The 19,852-nt window shown below is 39.3% G+C and overlaps 1 protein-coding gene across 5 annotated transcripts in view; it reads right to left on the reverse strand.

Annotated features, from left to right (window-relative positions):
• Positions 1 to 1,974: 1,974 nt before the first annotated feature.
• Positions 1,975 to 19,852, reverse strand: part of pde10a (phosphodiesterase 10A) — a 61,708-nt gene continuing 43,830 nt past the window's right edge. For 3 of the 5 annotated variants that reach the window (XM_067609803.1, XM_067609802.1, XM_067609805.1), the window contains 20 exons: positions 19,238 to 19,266; positions 17,883 to 18,006; positions 16,743 to 16,792; positions 16,482 to 16,622; positions 15,685 to 15,840; positions 14,521 to 14,571; positions 13,876 to 13,934; positions 13,529 to 13,580; positions 12,723 to 12,865; positions 12,181 to 12,273; positions 11,713 to 11,899; positions 10,353 to 10,495; positions 9,973 to 10,056; positions 9,727 to 9,877; positions 9,440 to 9,595; positions 8,309 to 8,481; positions 8,049 to 8,160; positions 7,807 to 7,887; positions 6,505 to 6,593; positions 1,975 to 4,666 (listed from right to left, as the gene is read on the reverse strand). In XM_067609803.1, coding sequence (XP_067465904.1) covers positions 4,567 to 4,666; positions 6,505 to 6,593; positions 7,807 to 7,887; positions 8,049 to 8,160; positions 8,309 to 8,481; positions 9,440 to 9,595; positions 9,727 to 9,877; positions 9,973 to 10,056; positions 10,353 to 10,495; positions 11,713 to 11,899; positions 12,181 to 12,273; positions 12,723 to 12,865; positions 13,529 to 13,580; positions 13,876 to 13,934; positions 14,521 to 14,571; positions 15,685 to 15,840; positions 16,482 to 16,622; positions 16,743 to 16,792; positions 17,883 to 18,006; positions 19,238 to 19,266 — 2,174 coding nt within the window. In that variant the 3' untranslated portion in view covers positions 1,975 to 4,566. The remainder of the gene's footprint in view (positions 4,667 to 6,504; positions 6,594 to 7,806; positions 7,888 to 8,048; positions 8,161 to 8,308; positions 8,482 to 9,439; positions 9,596 to 9,726; positions 9,878 to 9,972; positions 10,057 to 10,352; positions 10,496 to 11,712; positions 11,900 to 12,180; positions 12,274 to 12,722; positions 12,866 to 13,528; positions 13,581 to 13,875; positions 13,935 to 14,520; positions 14,572 to 15,684; positions 15,841 to 16,481; positions 16,623 to 16,742; positions 16,793 to 17,882; positions 18,007 to 19,237; positions 19,267 to 19,852) is intronic. The other 2 variants (XM_067609804.1, XM_067609806.1) reach the window with 1 other exon arrangement.

Genomic DNA, 19,852 nt, shown 5'->3' on the forward strand with positions numbered 1-19,852 from the left:
AGGAGTGTGTTCTCAAAAAGAAAAAAAGATGATATCAACCACGGAGACACTAAAAAACAGTGTGTCACTCACCAGGCTTCACCGTAATCATATATATATATATATATATATATATATATATATATATATTATTCGTGCTATTTCTATGTCATATTTCCTGCAAGCTGCAATCTTTGCACACAGTAACCCAATTACTAAACAAATCATGTAAACTTAAGTTATTGGGGAAATCTGGTTACTGCAAAACTCCTGTAAATGATTTAATCTAACTTATCTTAATCAGGTTATTCACAATAATTGGGTTATTGTATACAAGTAAACACATAGTAGTGAGTGTGGCCTACAGTGCAAAAGAGAGGGAGGAGGAAAGGGAGAGTGAAAGTCTGCCTCGGGCTGGAACAGTCAGAATAGGAAAGCACCCAGATGGCAAAGCTGAGCATGAGGGAGGAGACAGTGTTACATGTTATGCTTCATTGAAACAAATGGGGCTTTACAATGGAGTTGGACTTGTGTTGTCCATTGTTGTTTGTGTAATGATGTTAAATAAAAGAATGCAGTGGAGGATGGATGAGGATCCCAGAAGTGTACTTGCCAATTACCATTAACATTGCTGAAATGAGAAATATCAAGATTCATCTCCAGATTTACACATTACACGACAAATTAGATAGTATTTATTTATAGAGTTAGTGATTATGAATGTAGAAACTGTAGAGCCAGGAAAAATGATAAAGGTCATGTAGCTTAATGTACCTTTTAAGTATTAAAATGTAAATACAAACATGATCAACTATGACTTGAATACCATCATATTTCAAATCTGACTTAATAGACTAGGTATTTATTGGAGAGCTGCTACTTGGGAATTGTCTGAGTTCAAGAACACTATAAACATCCATGACCAGGGTTTAAAAACTCAAAATATGAAACCCTAAGCAACGGAAAAAAGAACCATGGTGTGATGAGTCATCTTTCACTCTTTTTACTCTGTCCAGATGAGTATAAATTTAGAGAAAGCCAAAGGATGCCTTCCCACTACAGTCTGTTTCCAGCTGTCTAACACAGTGGTGGATCTGTAGTGGTGGGCAGCCAATATTATTGGTCTGAGAAATAACAAATGAGTATTAGATCTTACAGAACCATTTGAACCCTGTGCTGGAAACTTTTGCCAGACAATATTTGATATTCAAAGACAAATGCACTCACACGGTGCTGTACAGATTCAACAGATCCAAACATGCCACACCACCTAGAAGATTTACAACTCATTCATTATGCAGCAGTCAGGGGATTGTCTTCATCTTCTTTTTGTTGTATTTGCTGTGTTTACATGAATGGCTTACAAGACAATTACTGCATACATCATGCAATAATGTGTGAATAAGTTAAACTGGTTAGCATACTAGAAACTGTGTTTTTGAGATAAGTAGGAAGGATGAAATGTATGAATATACATGCAAAAACAATAAAAAAAGTATCATGAATTGATAATATAAGCCAAATATATTAAGTTTCAATAATGCAGGCTAAAAAGTGTGGCCAAAGTCAGGTCACACATTTCTTAGATGTTTTTACATTTACATTATTAAAATAGCCAGTTGCTCATTTTTATCATCTATTTAGCATGTACAGAGTTCAGCACATACATTACTCAGTATGCACAGCGTATTGCAGCCCTCTCAGTTTGTGAAGAAATAAATTAAGGGAAGTTGTTCTCTCCATTGGCAGTAATTTTGAAGAACCCAATTTACCAGCCACAAAGTGTGTGATACTGATTTGAAATGTATAAAGAAGGGACACTGACTTAACTCTCTGCTGCTAGTATCAGGCAATTCTGAGATAATTAAACAAACAGACCTGATTATGTGCAACAACATCCAATCCAACACGTCATGCATTAACTGTAAATGAATGCAAATACATAGGTAATTCAAACATGAAGTACAGTGTAAAGAATGATCCAGCACAGCAATGCATTTTTCAGGTATTTAATAAAAGTAATTTGGGCTACTGCTCTTACATTTACATTTGAGACATTCCTCAATTATTCTGGGTAACAGTAACATGTCTAGACCGTTTTGTTTATCTTAATGTTAACTTTGTACAAAACAAAAAGGCCAACATTATTTTTCTTTGTATAAAAAATATAAGTTAATTTAAATTTAACTCTAATTAAGAAAATAACAATAGTAATAATAGCAATAATAATAATAATCATCAATAATAATAATAATAATAATAATAATAATGATAAAGATCATAAGCTAAACATAGTGCAGACAATGGGATATAACTGGTGCTGAAAAGTAGAAGGGACAGTGCAGTGTTATGGACTTAACCATGTTCTCAACCACGTGGGTTTGGAGTGGGGAAAGAGACAGTCAAAAGCTTTCTCTCTCTTTCTCTCTCTCTCTCTCTCTCTCACACACACACACACGCACACATGCAAACACACCCAGTCAGAAAGTGCATGACTGCCATTCAGTTTAGCACCATCAGAGCATACGTCTTAGTCTGTACAAACTAAGTCCTAGATTGTACACAGGATACACCTATTACCGTATATGCAAAATTATATATAAACTTCAGTTTAGGTGCATGCTAATTGTTGCTCTTGGTTGAAGCTTACTGGAAGCAATTCTGAAAAGTAAGACAGAGCACATTATGGAAACTGATGGCGTACTAACCCACATGCCACCACCAGGGATCTGCAATCAACAAAACATTCATCAAATTGTACATTCACACCATTGGGGACCACAGTACCAGTCATAAAACAAATTATTTTGAGCGGTAATTTCAGTCTTGGAGGGACAATGTCCACTGGAATGACAGTTTCAGACAAAAAAAAAAGAAACAAAAAACAAAAAAACATTTGTCTTTTGGAAGATCTTGGAAACTCATTTGAAAGAGTTCAAATGTACCCCTTGCATGTGTTTGGAGAATGAGCATAAAGGAGGATGATTTATTTCCTTCGATAGGTCACGGACAAGACGGTAACGTCTGTTACACACCTGCAAAAAGTCAACCGACATTCTTGTGTTGCAATCCCAGAGATAGACGTATGATGCTCTTAAGCTTAACAGGTTTGACATTTTGGGAAAATATGAAGCTGACACTTCGGCTTTGACTTCAGGCTCGGATCTTGAGAGAGCTTTTCTGTTGAGCTGCTGTGTCTGGCATCGACAGCAACATGATAAAATGTTCAGTGTCATTAATGTTTCATACTACGGCTTTGAACCTGCAAGGACACGGAGTAATGCTCTAACACCCGTCTTATCCCAGCCTTCACCCTTTATTTAATTTATACCTCTAGAATTCACCACGCCTTAACCATGTGTTATAAATTAGGGTGCTGTCTGGACATTACATAAGGTAGTCAACATGTAAAAAGTTTATGTCACTGCAGACAAACTAATCTTTAAAAATCTACTGGGATACTTCAACAACTTGTGAAGTATCCTCATTTTACTTGTGTTTTATTCATGGTTGTAGAAATGATTAATGAGAGGAAACAGATTGTTGTATAAAATAATTCATGCTGTGATAATGGCGTGAAAAAATATTATGAGAGTGGAAACTTTAGTTAATAGTATGCAGTCTTGGCTTACTATAACTGATGTAAAATGGATCCTATTTGTGCATCATGCTTTTTTAGTCTTGTGAACGCCGTCCTACAAACATTATGACTGCTCGCCTGGAGTCAGATCCTGTTAATCAGAAGAAAGTTGATGCACTATGCAGCAGGTTCCTAAATGCCAGAGGGGGCCAGGGGCAGTGCTGTGGGGTCCACTTCAGGGAGAAACATTGTGACTCTCTTGTGACTGGGTTCATAAGTGTCGACATTATCTAACTCCTCTTGTCACAGTTCATCCATGTTTTGTAGAATATGCTGTGGGGGATTTCTGCAATCTCCATGTAGAATAGGCTGTATGTCTTTATTCAAGTACTGCAAAGGATTTTTGCTCAAAAGTAATAAAAAAAACATTCTGACGTCCACCTTCTCTATAAGGTTGGTGGTACACCGTACATCTGTTCTACACATTCCTTCTGTCTCTGGGAATACCTTGCTGAAGTAGTACGCGAACAATAAAACTTACCACAGAAGGCAAACAGTACCATTTCAAAAAAAGCCTGAACCAACAACAAGATTTCACATATCCTAGCCTGTGAAAGGTTCAGGGTAAGGCCTCTCAAATGCAAGACCGAAAACGAATCAGCTCAAAAAAGAAAAAAAAAAATCATAAAATAACATAAAACAGCCAAATAAACAACCAAACCAGCACAAGTCCATTCTACCAAATGAATTCCCAAGCTGAGTGGACACAGGGTGATGGGTTGAAGTCCCTCCCCATCGGCTGTCTGTCAGTCTCTGGGATCGGTGAAACCGTCAGTGTTGACACCTCCGTCACCCAATGAGGTAACTGTGTAAGTTTCAAAGTCAAGTTGCTTTTAGCTGATCCAACTCCTGCTAACACAGGACGTGGGTTCTTCCCCCTACAAAGTTCCATATCCGTGGCAGGATTCAGGTTGTATTCCTTTGGTGGGCCAGAAACCCTTTGGTAGTCAGTTGTCCACCTTGACGGGGCCTGAAACACAAGGCCGGCTGGGTACTACATCCTCCACTTCTCCATGCGCTATCTTCTCCCACTGGTTCAGGTTCTCCCTGAAAACACAAAACACCTCATTAGATTCAGACTCTGCATGTGATGGGTTTGTTAAAGTCCCCCCTCCACTCAAAAATGTGTTTAGCTTGTCTGAGCGTCACTGTGCAGAATGTTTTTATGTGCAGAGTTTGACTCTAGAAGGCTGTTTTCACATTTATTTGCTAAAGGGGGAAAGTTTGTCTGTGCCCAACTTAAATCTGAGTTCAAGATGAGTATGTATGAGCATGATTTGTGACATCACAACAAAACGTTTAGAGCCAACTGTTGTCCAGTGACGTGACAGCTTAAATCCTCCGGTGGTATTGAACATACACTAAGCATGAACTTTACAGTGAAGTGGGAGACATCTTATGTCTATTAGTCAAACCTTTGAAATTGAAAATATTTGCATATTCATAGATTCTGGGTTTTTCCATGAGGGAGTAGAATTTGAAGATTTTTTTTTTTTTGGTGGAAAAACCATATTCAACACAAATTATTATTCAAAGCAGTATTTTTATATTTCATAAAATATTTCTGAAGGGGTCTTTAACTTCATGAAGACAAAAACTATTTAGACGAGAATAACAGAATAGAAATGAAATTGCCTAAAATGATTTATTATAATTTAATATTTTAAAATCCAAATTATGACATAATGTGCTATTGTAGCTACAACAGCTGCCACAAGGGTGTGCATCTGATGTCAAAAATGATATGGACATAATGTTATGTGAGTCAGCCATAAATTGAAAAAGGATTGCTGAAATTATGATATCAGAATACTGACATAATCAGAATATCAAATTGTGATTGTGAAGAGAACCATATTAAATGTAAATACATTGCAGTAACCAACCAATACAAAAGCTACATTAAACAAAACCAAACTGCATTAAACAAATGCATGTAATTATATTACACAGGCATTCTATTCACAAGACAAAATCTCCAGAGGGATGCCAAAATGAGCAATGGCAAAATGACACATGTCACCATAGCCAGGGAGCAAGTGTGCAATTCATTAGTCATCCGCGGTAGTGGATCCATCAGTTCTTGTTGTCATGAAGGTAACCTCTCCCCCCTGTGCTGTAATCAAGCCTGACATACGAGTGCAAAAAGTGCTGCCCTTTGCTGCCATTCCATTCAATTAGCCAGCTTGATGCAGTTTACACGTCTGTGGCAGATCCCACAACAAGCAGCCGGGCTCCGCAGGGTCTAGGCCTGCTGCCCACCCAGAGCCCGGTGCTGACGTACAGCCGGGGCTTAAATATTACACTGCTCACTTTATTTACATTCCCTGCAGATCAAGGTCACAACATTTTAAAAAGCAGCAAGTTACCCCAGGAGAGGAGGCGAATGTGCAATATGATCCTGTTCAACCACCAAAAACTACACATTTAAATATAATCTTACACACAAAGTCACACCAAACACACTGATGCACTAAGTGAGTGTCATCACTGACATGGCTGACATGCATGACTGCATCAATTCATCACAACTGTAATTTGTCTAATTGATTATGTTATAGAGCTTAGCTAAGTTTTTTTTTAATCTAATGTTAGCACATACCTTTGCACATACTACATGTTACCTCTAATCTCATTTGTCTGGCCCATTACTGCTGACGGACAAGGCCAGCACACACATCACTTGTTGCACTTCAAGTTGTGTATTTATCAACCGTGTCAGATGTGACATCAGCGAGACAATATTGTGTGGAGGTCCGAAACTTTTTGCACACTTTGTGTTTTTTTTTTTAACTGTTTTTCATAAAAATACAAAAAAAGTCTTCACAGGGTGAGGAATGAGACTTGCCCTGATACTCTTGTAAAGTGTAGCTTAGGATACTCACTTGCAAGCTTTCAGAAGAGGACCGGACAGAGGGAAAAGCTGTGATAGTGTTGTGTAACATGGAATCGCCACAGCATTGTAGAATCCCACCTAAAATAAATATTAAACAATAGCAGCAAGTTTATATTTTGAACATTTTAGAGACAGTATGATAAATTAATAACATGCATTAATGAATAATCAGGAACACACAAATGCACACACACACACACACATTTCATTGTGGGTAGAGCTATGACAGGAATTATGTGACTTTATGAACTAATAATAAAACTGTAAATTTTCAAACAGGTGAAACTAAACTAACAAGAGTGATTTAGTTGTCAATCAACAGTCTGTACATTCCCACACAGTCCTGACAGGAGGTGTAATTAAGCAAAATATAAGTGAATATAATAATAAGTGAAAACACCTGTGTGGGTGGACTATAGGTAGACTATAGGTATTTTTGTTGTTGTTGTTTCACCCATATTATTAACTTAATAATCATTTTATATTATCATTATGCATAATAAACACATAAAACACTAATAATAATCAACACTAATAATTACAATTCGTATTTCTGTTTGTCCTCTAAGTAATCCAAGGCCACAGGAAATTCTTGTTTCTGATTAGTTGGCAGGTATCAGTAAAACTGTTTATGGGGACAAAGGGTCGAACATAATTCTGCTGAACAGTTTTTTCCATCATTCTTTATCACTATTCAAGATTTATCATATCAGCGTAAGATAAAGAATGAGGTCAGAATAAAACTATGCTGTAACCTACTGTAATGTGTTACAGCAATTATTTTATTATCGATTAATCTGTTGGTTATTTTCTTAATTAAGTGATTCGTTGTTTGGTCTATAAAATGGTGAAAAATGTCAATCACCATTTCTCAAAGCCCAAGATTCAACCTCAAATGTCTTATTTTGTCTCGATCCAACAATCCACAACACAAAGATATTCAGTTTACTGTCAGAGAAAACTGAAGAAACCAGAAAATGTTCACATTTAAGAAGCTGGAACCAGAGAATTTTAGCATTAAAAAAAAAAGTGATAGTGATCAGTGCTCCATGTCTTACGTCGTCACTATTTCTTACACTACTCCTTCTTCAACATAGTATTCTAGTCATCTTTCTACCTGTGGTTTCTTCTCTTTATTTTCTTCTAATCAAAAATTTTTTGAAGGACCCCTGTTTCCCCTTTTGTGCTTAATCTATACCATCAGAATGTAAAAATTAAAAACTATATAAGGGAGCGTATGTCATGTAGAGAGTAAGCACGTGAGACACATGAGTAAAAGTGCTGTTCTTACTTGGCCTTGTGGAACTTCATCCTTCTTGTCTCTGTCCATCATGGGGATTGGCTGCATACCAATCTTCTTCATCTCATCTCCCTGTAGTGAAGTGAAACAAGGGAAAAATTAGCAAAATCACGTTTCCCTTTATTTGTGGATAATGTAGCAGCGTTTACACTAGTAATGGAGATCTGACCAGTACACTGGAGGCGTGAGTATCACACTATAACGGTTTAAACTCCAACAGTATCTCACTGTACCTCAGCCCAGAACTCAGCATAGATGTCGTTGGCTGTGAGTCGTGTGATATGCCATTGCTTGGTAACAGAACACAGGTCACATGCTGTCATCATCAGACCAATCACACGGTCCCTGGAGGGGAGCAAAGCCTCGTTATAGCCATGTGGGGAACTCAATGTGCTGTTGGCTTGCACCAGTTCCCTTTTTTTCTCTGTGTGATGCAATGAAACCTGGTTTTATCCTGACTTGACCTGTACACCAACGTGAGTCGTGACCTGACCTGTGTGAGTGGTTGTTCAAATCCAGCCCGCCCGAGGTCAGCAGCTCCGTCAGCTGCTGATGGTTGTTGAAGTACAGGGCGAGGTCCGTGGCGATGATGGCCTTCCGGATGATCTCCAGCACCTGCTCGTACTCGCTGGAATTCAGGTTGGAGAAAATATTGTGCCCTTCCAGCTATGAGAAACAAAGAGATCAATAAAAAAGCAAAAGCTCCACTTATGAGGCGTTCAGCTCAGCTAGACTACAACAGGTTGAAAAGCCAGCAGCCATCTCAGGTTCAGCCCCTGCCAGCAGATCCTGGACGTTGTAGAAGAGGACACTCAGACCTAAATTGAACAATCATTTCAGTAGATTAGTATGTGTGAGTGTGGGTGTGAGTGCAAGCATTCGTTTTCCACAAATAATATATTCATTTAGCATTTCAACACTTACAGGAGGACAAATTAAAAATGTACTAATAAATGTAAAGACAACCTTTTCTTCTTATGCAGAAAGAAATATAGAACAATTACTGAATAATGAACATTGAAGAACTAAAATATGAATAATTCAGATTCACCCACTATAAATCTGAGCTTTGAGAGGATTATGATATATTTTTTGGCAATATCTGAGGCCATAGTTTTACACTCTTTGGCAACTATGTTTTTAATTGGTCATCTGTCTTTATTGGTGGGCTTTGAATGCGGGCTTCCTGCTTCCCTCTTTCCTCTCTGTTTCAAGTTGGTCTCATTGGCATGGCATCTTTTTTGATGTTGCTATGTTGAATTATTTCATAACTTCTGTAACTCATGGTCCTGCAGTTTGCATAGCAACTGTTTTAATTATATAGCCATGAAAGGACACAAACAGTTTAATTTGCCATCATCTTACCTTTACACTTGTAATTAACATCATTTTGCATTTCTTTAGCTCAACCTGTGCAAGTTTTTCAGTAAGCCAGGGATATGTTGCTTAAGTCATGAAAACATCAAACATTTTTCATTCATAACATCAAGTTTTGTCATAGCACCAAATTTAATACTAAATATTAATACTTAAGTAATTAAATTAAAATGTAATGTAATAATGTAATAATAATAAAAAATGTTGCTCATAATTGCACAGTAGTTGCTGCCTAGTGGAGCTCTACCTGCAGGATGGAGACAGTCTGAGAGAAGTGGTGCTGCTCCATGGTGGATGTGGAGTACAGAGCAGCCAGTGGATGGTCAAACTTCTGCAGGTATGCGTTGCTATACCCCCGATGGTCCAGATCATGGCACAGGCAGGCGATCAACAGACCTTTCTTCTGTAAACCATAGTGAGTGGACAGGAGAAAGGAAGTCTTGAGATGCACACCTCAAAAACTCATCTTATTTCCAATTTCATTCATTTTAGTCTAGCAGTGGTAAAACCCAGACCCAACCCAGAGGAACGAACCTCTAGCTCTGTGAACATCCCGGATGTTTTCTGTAGGATGGCGTACATACAGTGTGCCACCGTCACCGCGTGCTTCCAGTTGTGGTAGGGCACACGCCTGTAGTTCTTCCGCACAGACATGGTGAACTGACACAGCTTCTCCAGCTCAAAGCTACATACAGTGAGAGAGGATCACACAGATTAACATTTAATCATCCTTTCATGAAGTACTCACATTGACATTGTCATGACACCTTGTGACCTTACCTGGTCTTTCCACAGGAGTTATGAACCATGTAGATAAAGACAGCAGGCCAGATCTCCTCAAAGGGAGTTATGTCAAAGTGGAACCTGGAGGAGAAAGAAAGACGCGGAAGGGGATTCTTAAATTAGCACACCTGGAAAGAGAAGAGACAGATGAGGAGACATCTGACAAACTCTTGCAGAGCCTCCTCATCCAGGTCTGGACTGTGTCATTGTCCCCTTAACAGACACATGGCTGTAGACCAACTACAGTCAGAGTCACAGGTTTAGGTGTTAGCTCCGAATCTGGAGCTAACATGACAGCAAATACACAACAAAGCTATGAAGTGTCCTCGAAGCTCATTAAGAGAACCCTGTGAAGCATTGGAAAAAAGGACACTCACATTTCAATCTCTTTATAAATGGGTGCAGGGAGGTTGAGCTGGGTAAGGGTCTTCCACTCCTCTGATGTGCAGATGCTGTGATAAGACAGCTTTTCCATCGTCACTCTGTAAATGCATTCAGAGTGCCGGATCCTGTGGTACATCTACATGCAGAGATACACACAGGGAAATCACAGAGCAGGAATTCATCTTTAAAATGCCAAGAGAGAAGCTGAACACTCCAGTGTGTGTGCTATAAATATCATGGAAATATCTTGTAGTATCACTATTGGAATTTCCAGTGAGGCAAAAAGTAGAGATGCACCGATACTGATACTGATATCGGTCCAATACTGACTCAAATAGCTGGATCGAGGTATCGGTGACAATGGGCCGATCTGGTGTTGGATACCATTATTTTAATAAATAATAATTCAGTTAAGAATGATCCCAGTCTCTTCCACACAGTGAGGCATACAGCTTATTAATTAAACACTGGTATGAGATCTGTGCTCAGTATTGGCCAATAACCAAAGCCCAGGAACTGGTATCCGGACTGAAAAAGTTGGATCGGTGCACCCTTAGAATAAAGTTCAGAGACAGTTAAGGTAACAGTCCTCTGACATATTTTAGCTGTGTGTCTCTAAAAAGTGTCTCCACATCTGGTTTGTATCCCTGTCCCCCTCCTAGACAGGCAGGAATAAGACAGTCAGGAACAGACGCCAAGCCTCACACCTTCCAACATAAATCACCATAAATCAGGAGTGGGCCTAAGTGAGTTTCCTCGAGACGTGAGGCATAAATTACAGCTAAACATAAATCCTGTCAGTGGACGGATGCAGACAGCTTGTCTTAAAATATTAACATGCCTCATCAATTTTAAAACCAACTTTGTGACGCTGCTCCTGCGTAAGTTTGTCGCACGAGATGAGGGTGAGTCAGGCCCCACAGAGAGGAGAGGCTTTGACAGAGAGACCACACAACACAAGCTTCAAGAGTTAGCATGATTCATGAAATGACTGTGTACTCCATCTAAGGATAACCAAATGATGATGCCAAATGATGAAAAAATTAGCATCTATTCCTATTTTGGGGCAATTCAACCTCTAATTAGAAGCTGTTGACACTATCTTTGTCAAAAAATGACTAGACAAGTGGAGAAATGCGTAGCCTAGTAAGAGCTGAAATAAACCTTGCAGCTATGAGTAGTAATTTAGGATGGTGATGACGCCACTAGAACTAAGCCGTACAGCTGTACTACAACAAAGTATTATATAATCTTCAAGTAATGTACCCACACTGGAAAAGATAAAGAGCAGACTTGTGTGGAGAATGATTTGAGAATTTTTGTTAGAGAATACCAGTAATTCAATTTACTCACATTTGCACAGTGTAAGGCCAGAGCACAAAAGACAGCAAACATCTTAAAGTTGTTCTCATCTGTTTTAGTGAAGGCACTTCCGCTTAACTTGTTCACCATCTGCACCACACCTATAACGGTCCCCCTGCTCACGATGGGCATGCACAGGATGTTCCGCGTGGTGTAGCCGGTTTTGAGGTCCACCTCTCTGCAAAGCAAGATAGAAAAATATGAACACAGTGTCCATTTAGAGACTTTGCAATGTGATCCAGACAAGAGCAGCATGTTTATGTCTCAATTCCTGGTGTACACTCGAGTCTGGAGGCCGCTCTAATAAGAGCGACTACAGTGTTTATATCCAAAATAAAGCAAACTGAAGCGGAGCTGTCTAGGACCAGTCACGGGACAACTTCAACAATGTTTATTAGATTTTTAATATGTGATGAGATAAGTGAGGATATATGTATTGCAGAGATTGTTGGAGTTTACCTGTTGAACCGTGGATCTGCATAGGCATCTGGGATATTTAAGACTTCCCCTGTCTGAGCCACTTGGCCGGCTATTCCCTTGTCTATAGAAAACCTGCAGGGAGAGAAGAGAGGAGATGCAACATTGCACTTTTTACAAATGTAATCAAGTGAATACTGTATAGGACTCCTTATTTCATTTATAAGTGTTTTAATACTAATACATTTTTTAGATGAACTATTGTTTTTTACTCAGACAGAGACACTGATGCATAATTAGCAGCTCAACTGCATTTAATTAATAATTTTTGTCTTCAATTTTTATCACTAGAGGTTTCTGAGCTGTTTAAACTATGGTAAAAAATGCCTTCATGGAGCAGGACACAAAACATTTTTTTGGATATATGGAGACAAAATCAACTGATCTGCCCCTCAGCAAAAATTGTCAGAAACTGAAAATTATGAGCTTTGTGTGTTGTTATTATCAGACGAATTCTACTATCTGCACTGAACGAGGACTTGCACTTTAGCACACTGTAAGAGAAAACAGGAAATCTTACACACCTAATTTCTTTGGTTTTCCTAAAGACAGGTTTGCCTTCTTTCTCCTCCCCAATATCGAACAGGTCAGAATACAGTTCTTTGTTGTTGTGATCAACCTGGAAGAGTGCGCACCTGTCTGCATTCACCAGGTTTTTTGCATATATCTGCAAAACATCAGGGACAGAGCCTTGTGAGCAACACGGAAAGAACTGAAAAAAACATGAAAGTTATGTCTAGCACCTGCAATTTAAATAGGTCAGATATATTTCTTCGATGGCACAGTCAAATGTAGAAATTTAAAACACACACAGTTTCACTACAAGTCATTCCAGTTCATTTTAGTGTTTGAACTAGATGACTTGAATGACTGAGATGACACCACAGTCACAAGGCAACAAAATACATACAAACAGAGTGGTAGGTATTAGTGAAACAAACAGGAAATCATGTTTAACACTCATCCAGATCATATTTGTTTTAGATTTGCAAAGTAGAGAAAATATTGCAAGCTAAAAAACATGCTTATTTTGTGTTGAGCCAAGTCTATTTATTTATAAATATATTTATATTTATATGTTTATTTATCTATGATATTATTGATGAATATGTATAATAATCATTATGAAAGATAATATTACCATTATTATTGCCAACAAGCATGTACAGTATTATAAGGAAATATTAGCAGTGCACCTCAAGTATTGAGAGGGCCAGTGTGTATCAGCATTACTACTCAGTTTAACACACATAATGTTAACACACACTCCCAGGATGTGTAGCCTTGAAGACAATGTGAATGAACACCTACTTGCAGAAATCACACTCACCATAATATGTTCAAGTAGAGAATCTATTGCCACAATGTTATCAAAGTATGTTCTGTGCGAAAAGAAGAAATGGCGCATTGAGATGTTTGACAAATGGAAACTTCTGATGACGTTCACATTCAAGACATGAAAGCTAAATTTCCTAAAATACATTTATTTATTTTACTGTGTGAGAAAAAAAGCCTTGTTTAACCTTTGACCTTACATGAAAAGAGATGAAATACAGACTCATATTAGAGTTCAGGTCGTAACTTCTCTGATGCTGAGACTAAAATACACTAACAATACAGTCTTTACACATTGCAGCATTAAATGAATGGTGCCAACAAACTGACAGTGATTCTTACTTTGACACATCTAGTAGGAAGTCATTGAGCTCAGTCTGTTTGGCGAGGCCTCTGCACACCTACAAACAAAGAAAGGTAGGTCATGACCCAGCCCATAGACGTACAGTATCAAACATTTCCCATAGAACACATACAGCATCCTGCTTGTACTGTAAACAAACCACCTTGCTGTCTACACACTTGGCTGTGGGCCATCTTGATAAGTTTCAGTAACAACAGAGTGTTTTTGCAGCAAGTAGCTAACCCAGGAGTGCGTTGTGCTGCAGTGCTGTACCCCTCACTGAGGCTCAGAGATCCACTGTGGCCAGTGCTGCAGTGGGACACCGCTTCTCTGAGGTGTTATGCTATCTGTTCAAATAAAAACAGCACTGGGGCGTAATGACGTCCTCGGGGAGTTGTTTGTTGAATCTATGGCTTAGTTGATTGGACTGGGCCCAGTGACAACCCAGTTCCTGTACACAGTGGATTTCCCCATTAAAAACACCAGTGCAGAACCAGAACAAACAAAGTCACCCAAGATGATAGTAAGTAGGGCAGGCAGACTTTACCTTGTTCCCACACAGGTCTTAGGTGAAGTGTTATAGTACTAAGTGTCACAATGTGCATATTCAAATTCTAACCAGGTCCCTGTGGAAGTTTGCTCACCTGTACTTGATGAATGGCAACTGATGCCCACGCTAAATTAGCTGTTGCAACCTGGAAAAAGAAAGTGAAGCTTAACTCCCAAGAACTGGGGAAAAAATTAAAAGATCACAATTAACACATGTTATCACACATTTCCCAGACTTAATCTGTTTTTATCACATTTTCTCTTTTGAAGATTTCAACATAATTATCTGCTTGGCACATCAGGCAGTTTCATAATCACAGAAGAGCCAGTTAGCCTACAGATTCAGAGCCACTCTGGGAACACAGTTTCACCCCTTTGACACTGGTGTGTCCGTCTGTTTAGCATTGTGAATTGAAATTCATGCAATGCGAAATTAAAGCTGCACTATTATATATTTTATAAATATATTTCATGTGATGTGTAATGTGAAAGAGAAACATAATTACCAACTCTGCAGTTTCCCTCAGCTCTTCAGAGCTTTTTAGCGTCTTTCAGCTCATTGTTTTGGTTTTTTATGATCCACAACTTTACTGTTTTGGTTCACTCTCAGAGCTCTCATCAACCTTGTTTTGAGACACAGCTGGCAGCAGTTTAAAGCTAAAAAGCTCTGACTGTATGCTTCCTGATCAGCGCCAAGCGGCAGAACATAGTGGAGCAGCTTATGAGCCAGATATTTCTGGCCTATCTCAGGAAGGTTAGTGAAGACCAAAACTAAAGAGCAAAAAGGGAAGTGAATATTGGACTTACATTTGTCAAGTAGCAAAAAACACAACTTCAAATAATGTTGCTTCATGTCTGCTGGGTGTGTAAATCAGCAACTGTTTGCTATCAAGTTCACTATAACAACTTCACAAGATGAATATATGTCAATTTTGTATTCTTCAGCTTGTTGTGCTGCCCCATGTGGCCAGTTTACAATTACAAGTTCAGTACCATGACTGAACTTGCTTGAGCTTCCTCTATGTTAACTAATCTTTTCCTCATTGCATTACTATTTGACTGTATGTATTTGACTGTATGTATTTTAGCATCTTGTACAATGTCCCAGAAATACAGCGTTATTCACAATCATCTGAACCCCACAAAGCTCTAGAGATCTTAAACAGATCCAGATTAAGGTGAATACCAGGCTAACTGTAGTTCTGTGAGCCTTGCTCCAGCCTTCCACTCTTGGTGTGTTTTGTCTGGGTCAGACTGACCTCCTGGTGGCTGAGGTTGAAGGGCTCCTTGCCCCAGTGCCGATGCAGCTCCAGGATGGCAATGAGGTCCCCGATGGCAGTGAGGATGGGGAGGCACAGGACAGAGTGAACATGGATCCCTGAGTCCTGCCCTGTGCCGTCGGGGAAGCGCTCGTCCTGGAACATACAGGTCAGTGAAGGTCATTATCACCTGAACTGCACTAGAGTTTAACAAAGGAGGTCAATGTAGCTGCTCTCTGATACTGCCACTATAGCCTGATTATTTTATCTAATATGTGCACTATGTAACAGACACAATAATAGAAAGTGAGCTTTTATGAGAGAAGAGCATCTGATTTTTTTTGTCTTTTTTGGTCTTGGATGTTTCCTACTGATATGTAGTTGAATTTCAAAGAACTCCAGAGCCTTTTTCTATTTTTTTTCCTGTTCAGAGTGTGTGAAACTGGCCTCTGGTTGGTAAAAGGCCCCCATCATTTATTTTTGCTGTATTATGAGGTAAGCACTCTAATGCACAAGTACAGATCACTCAAAGAACTGTATTTTTCTGCGAGCAACTTGGATGGATTTGATAGTTTAGAACATTGAACAAGGTGGTGATGTTGAATGTAAGCAAGGAATCAATGAAACATTTATAGAGGTCATATTGCCATGCTGTTACTTATATTCTGATAATTAAAATAATAACAAACAGAATTCATTAAAACAATCTCTCTGTAATGGAAAATCCTAGCTATGCAGGGAAAAATGTGATTTCTATGATGGACAACTCAGTACGGATTGGAAGAAAACAGCCTTACCCCCATGATGTCCTCTACTAGCAGTGTTTTGCGAGTCTTGGCAACATGAGCGGCAATGGTTGTCCCAAATGCAATGGGGCCGGAGGGGATGAGGCTTGGAGGGCCATCCTTGGCCCCCGTTGGAGTGAACACACATAAACTCTATTGAGAAGCATAGACAAGAAAAGAGAAGGAGACATAAAATGAGAAAGAAATGTCAAATACATGCACATAACTATTGTAGTGTAGAAAATGTGTTCAGGAAATGTCTTCTGCACTTACATTGTTGCATTCTCCCAAGAAGTAAAGTGCAAATCCATCAGCTTTAGTTGCTGGAGAAATGAGAGACACGTGGGTCAGAGATGTGCTATGCAAGTGCTAGAAATACAATAACACAGTCCAGTAACAACTGATATTAGCTGTCAGCGTATGTGCGTGTTATGTATATTCTCTCATTTAGATGTGTCCAACACACACAAAAGTGCAAGTGACAGGTACACCCGAGAGGAAAAGTATGGAGACAACATTGCAGTTGCAATCTAATAACAATCTATTAACAATGTCCCACTTAACAACAAGGGCACTTTGACCGAGGGCTTTGACTGCCATCCAGTTCATCTCATTCCCAGTCCTCCTCTCCAGTCCCATTTCAGGCTGATATATAGGTCATGTTATCATACAATGTGACAAAAGAGGGAGACTGGAGAAGCATCAGTGATGTCACTGATGATCAAGAAGTTAATGAGTAGTGAAGTTAGGGTGAACTGTTCCTTTGGTTTGGTTTGGTTTATTGACAACATATCAGACTTTGTCAGGGATATAAACGATAAAGTCCTGGACTTATGTCATCATTGTCCCATCATTGTGTTTTTCTCTTAGTACACCAACCATTTATCTAGATGGAGACAGGCATTTACAGTCTGACATTAAGACATTTAGAAAAAAGGAATTACATTTTTACAGTCAGTAAAAATTACCAACTGTTTGTATAAAAAAAGAATATTATTTGATCATATGGTCAAATTTTCTAGTTTTTCATATCCTTTATGGGGAATGGGGAGGAGTCCTTTGTCTATTAATTTGCAAAGAGTTCTTACTTTTTATTGGAGCAGCAAATGAGTTGGGATTACAACAGCAAGCTTTTCAGTTAGTGTCTGAAAAGCACACTAAATTTCTTTCAACTGTCTTTTCTATTTACTACAGCAAATACTACTCCTCCTCTTTAAAACAAATGGTCTCCAAATGGCACTTATAGTATTTGACACCAGTCTAATGGAGAGATGTTCTTACAAACACTACAAACATAATCAAGTTTCTTCTCTAAAAAAACGTCTGCTGTCAGTGTCACTTTCAGCTTGCAGCTTCAGTGTGATGTGAACTGAAGCCGAGAGGATCAATGAACCGGATATTTTCTTCTTTTACCTGTTTTGATGATGTTGCACAACTCATAGAGCAGGAGTTTGTTGTCTCCTCCAGTGTCCAGGCGCTGCTCCATGTAGCTGTTGAGTTCGTACACCACACCCTGCATATTTGTGTCCTGGTACTGCTGGACACAAGACACACAGAAATTGCAACTCCACAGCCTTGCATAAACACTGAGATTGAATTTCAGAATTCAGCAACTGCTACGACAAAGAAATATGTGACAACAACCTGCATCCTGTACTGCACCAATTAAAATGTTACCGCAGCAGTGAGATTTTTTTTTTTTTTTGAATGAACAGGGATTATCTCCCTGCCATTCACAAAGACTGAGCCATTCATCACAACATTACCCTCCACCCCACCCTTACACTCCCCTTCACTGCTGCATTCTAGCCCAGGGATCCCCCTGCAGTCCCAAGAGGAGGCCACCGGAGCCCCACAGCTCTGATTAGAGCCCTGGCAAGCTTAGCTGCTCAGCTTCAGCTTAAAAGTGTGGTTATGTAAGAGGCAGACCTCCTGCCTTGTACGGGGCCAGAGAGCTGTCTATTTCTGCGCCTGCAGAAATGGTGAGGACAGGACGGCAGGGAGAGTGGTGTACTAGGAAGTCTCCCCCACGGGACGCCTTCTATCCTCCCACATCCTGTTTGCACAGACGTATGGATGACGCACTGAGGGGTCGAGTGGCCCTCTTTTTTTTTCTTTCTGTGTATATATGTGTGTAAGTCCCTTCTACCCAGCTCCAGGGCCCTGCTGTGGGCACTGACACCCTGCTTCCTGGGGGCATAATGGTGTCAAGATGACAAAGGTGTGAACATATGTCATATATCTTTCCAGAAACTATTCTGCCAACTTTCTCACATACAACAATGCGGCAAAACATTTATGTTGTTTCTCATTGACTTACACTGCGACTGTTTGACTTGACTCATAGTCAACTTTTTCTGAACAACTCCAGTTTTTAACGTCACAAGCATCTTACCAAAAAGTGAACAGGTTTGAGTTTGTAAAGTAATTTTATATTTTTCAAGGCAAAAAGAGTCAAGTCACACTGCTGCTTTTCTCAAGAACGTAAGCACGAAGACAAACAAAAGTGTTGTCAAAGTCTGTCATTAATCTGCTTCTTAATCAAGTACACCAGGACCTTTTTGCAGTTGTTGAAGGAGAGTATTGTGTTCAGTGCTGTCCCTGAATTAGTTCAGCCATAGTGTCCATTCCTTCCTTGGGTATGAACTCAATTAGTCACTATGGTTAGCTTTGGGCAAGGCAATAATAAAGTATTAACAATGTGATAATCTGTAAAGTGTAGCTTCATGTTCCTTGTCACCTAAATATGTCATAAAACAAAAACCTACCCTGCTGACGTCTTTAGCTGATGTGTCATCTGTGGAGAGAGAAAAAAAAATCACAATGTTAAACAACAGCTTGAAAAACAGTTGGAATATATTTTAGGATCTTACATTCTCAACAGGTGGATGAGACATGAAGAATCAGGTTGTGTATGAACTTGAGCTTTTGCTGTGCCACATCCTTTCAGCTTGCTGTGATGGTGCCATGCCATTGGTCCGACAGCCCCATTATTCTGAAACCCCAATAGTCCGAAAAATGTCCCATTGGACTGAAAGCCCATTAGTCCGACAGCCTGTTATCCCAAAAAACAAAAGCCCACTGCTCCTAAGGCCTGTTGCTCCGAACACTCTCCCTGGAGTTTTCTGCCTTTAATATATTAGTGTATTTTGATGTGCAAATGATCATTTTAACCAAAACCATGATCTTTCCCGAATGTTAACCAAGTGTTTTTTGTGCATAAACCAAAGTAGACCTTAACCACAGTGTTGTCACACCATAAAACATAATTACTTTTTAACAAGCCTGTCGAAGTACACTAAGATACTAAAGGGAAAAAGATGACAGAGGTAGCCTAATCAGAACACCTAACCATAAATAATGGCAGTGCGTCATCGGCTATC

The sequence above is a fragment of the Thunnus thynnus genome, chromosome 14 (genome assembly GCF_963924715.1).
Source record: "Thunnus thynnus chromosome 14, fThuThy2.1, whole genome shotgun sequence".
In the NCBI taxonomy this organism is placed as follows: Eukaryota; Metazoa; Chordata; class Actinopteri; order Scombriformes; family Scombridae; genus Thunnus; species Thunnus thynnus.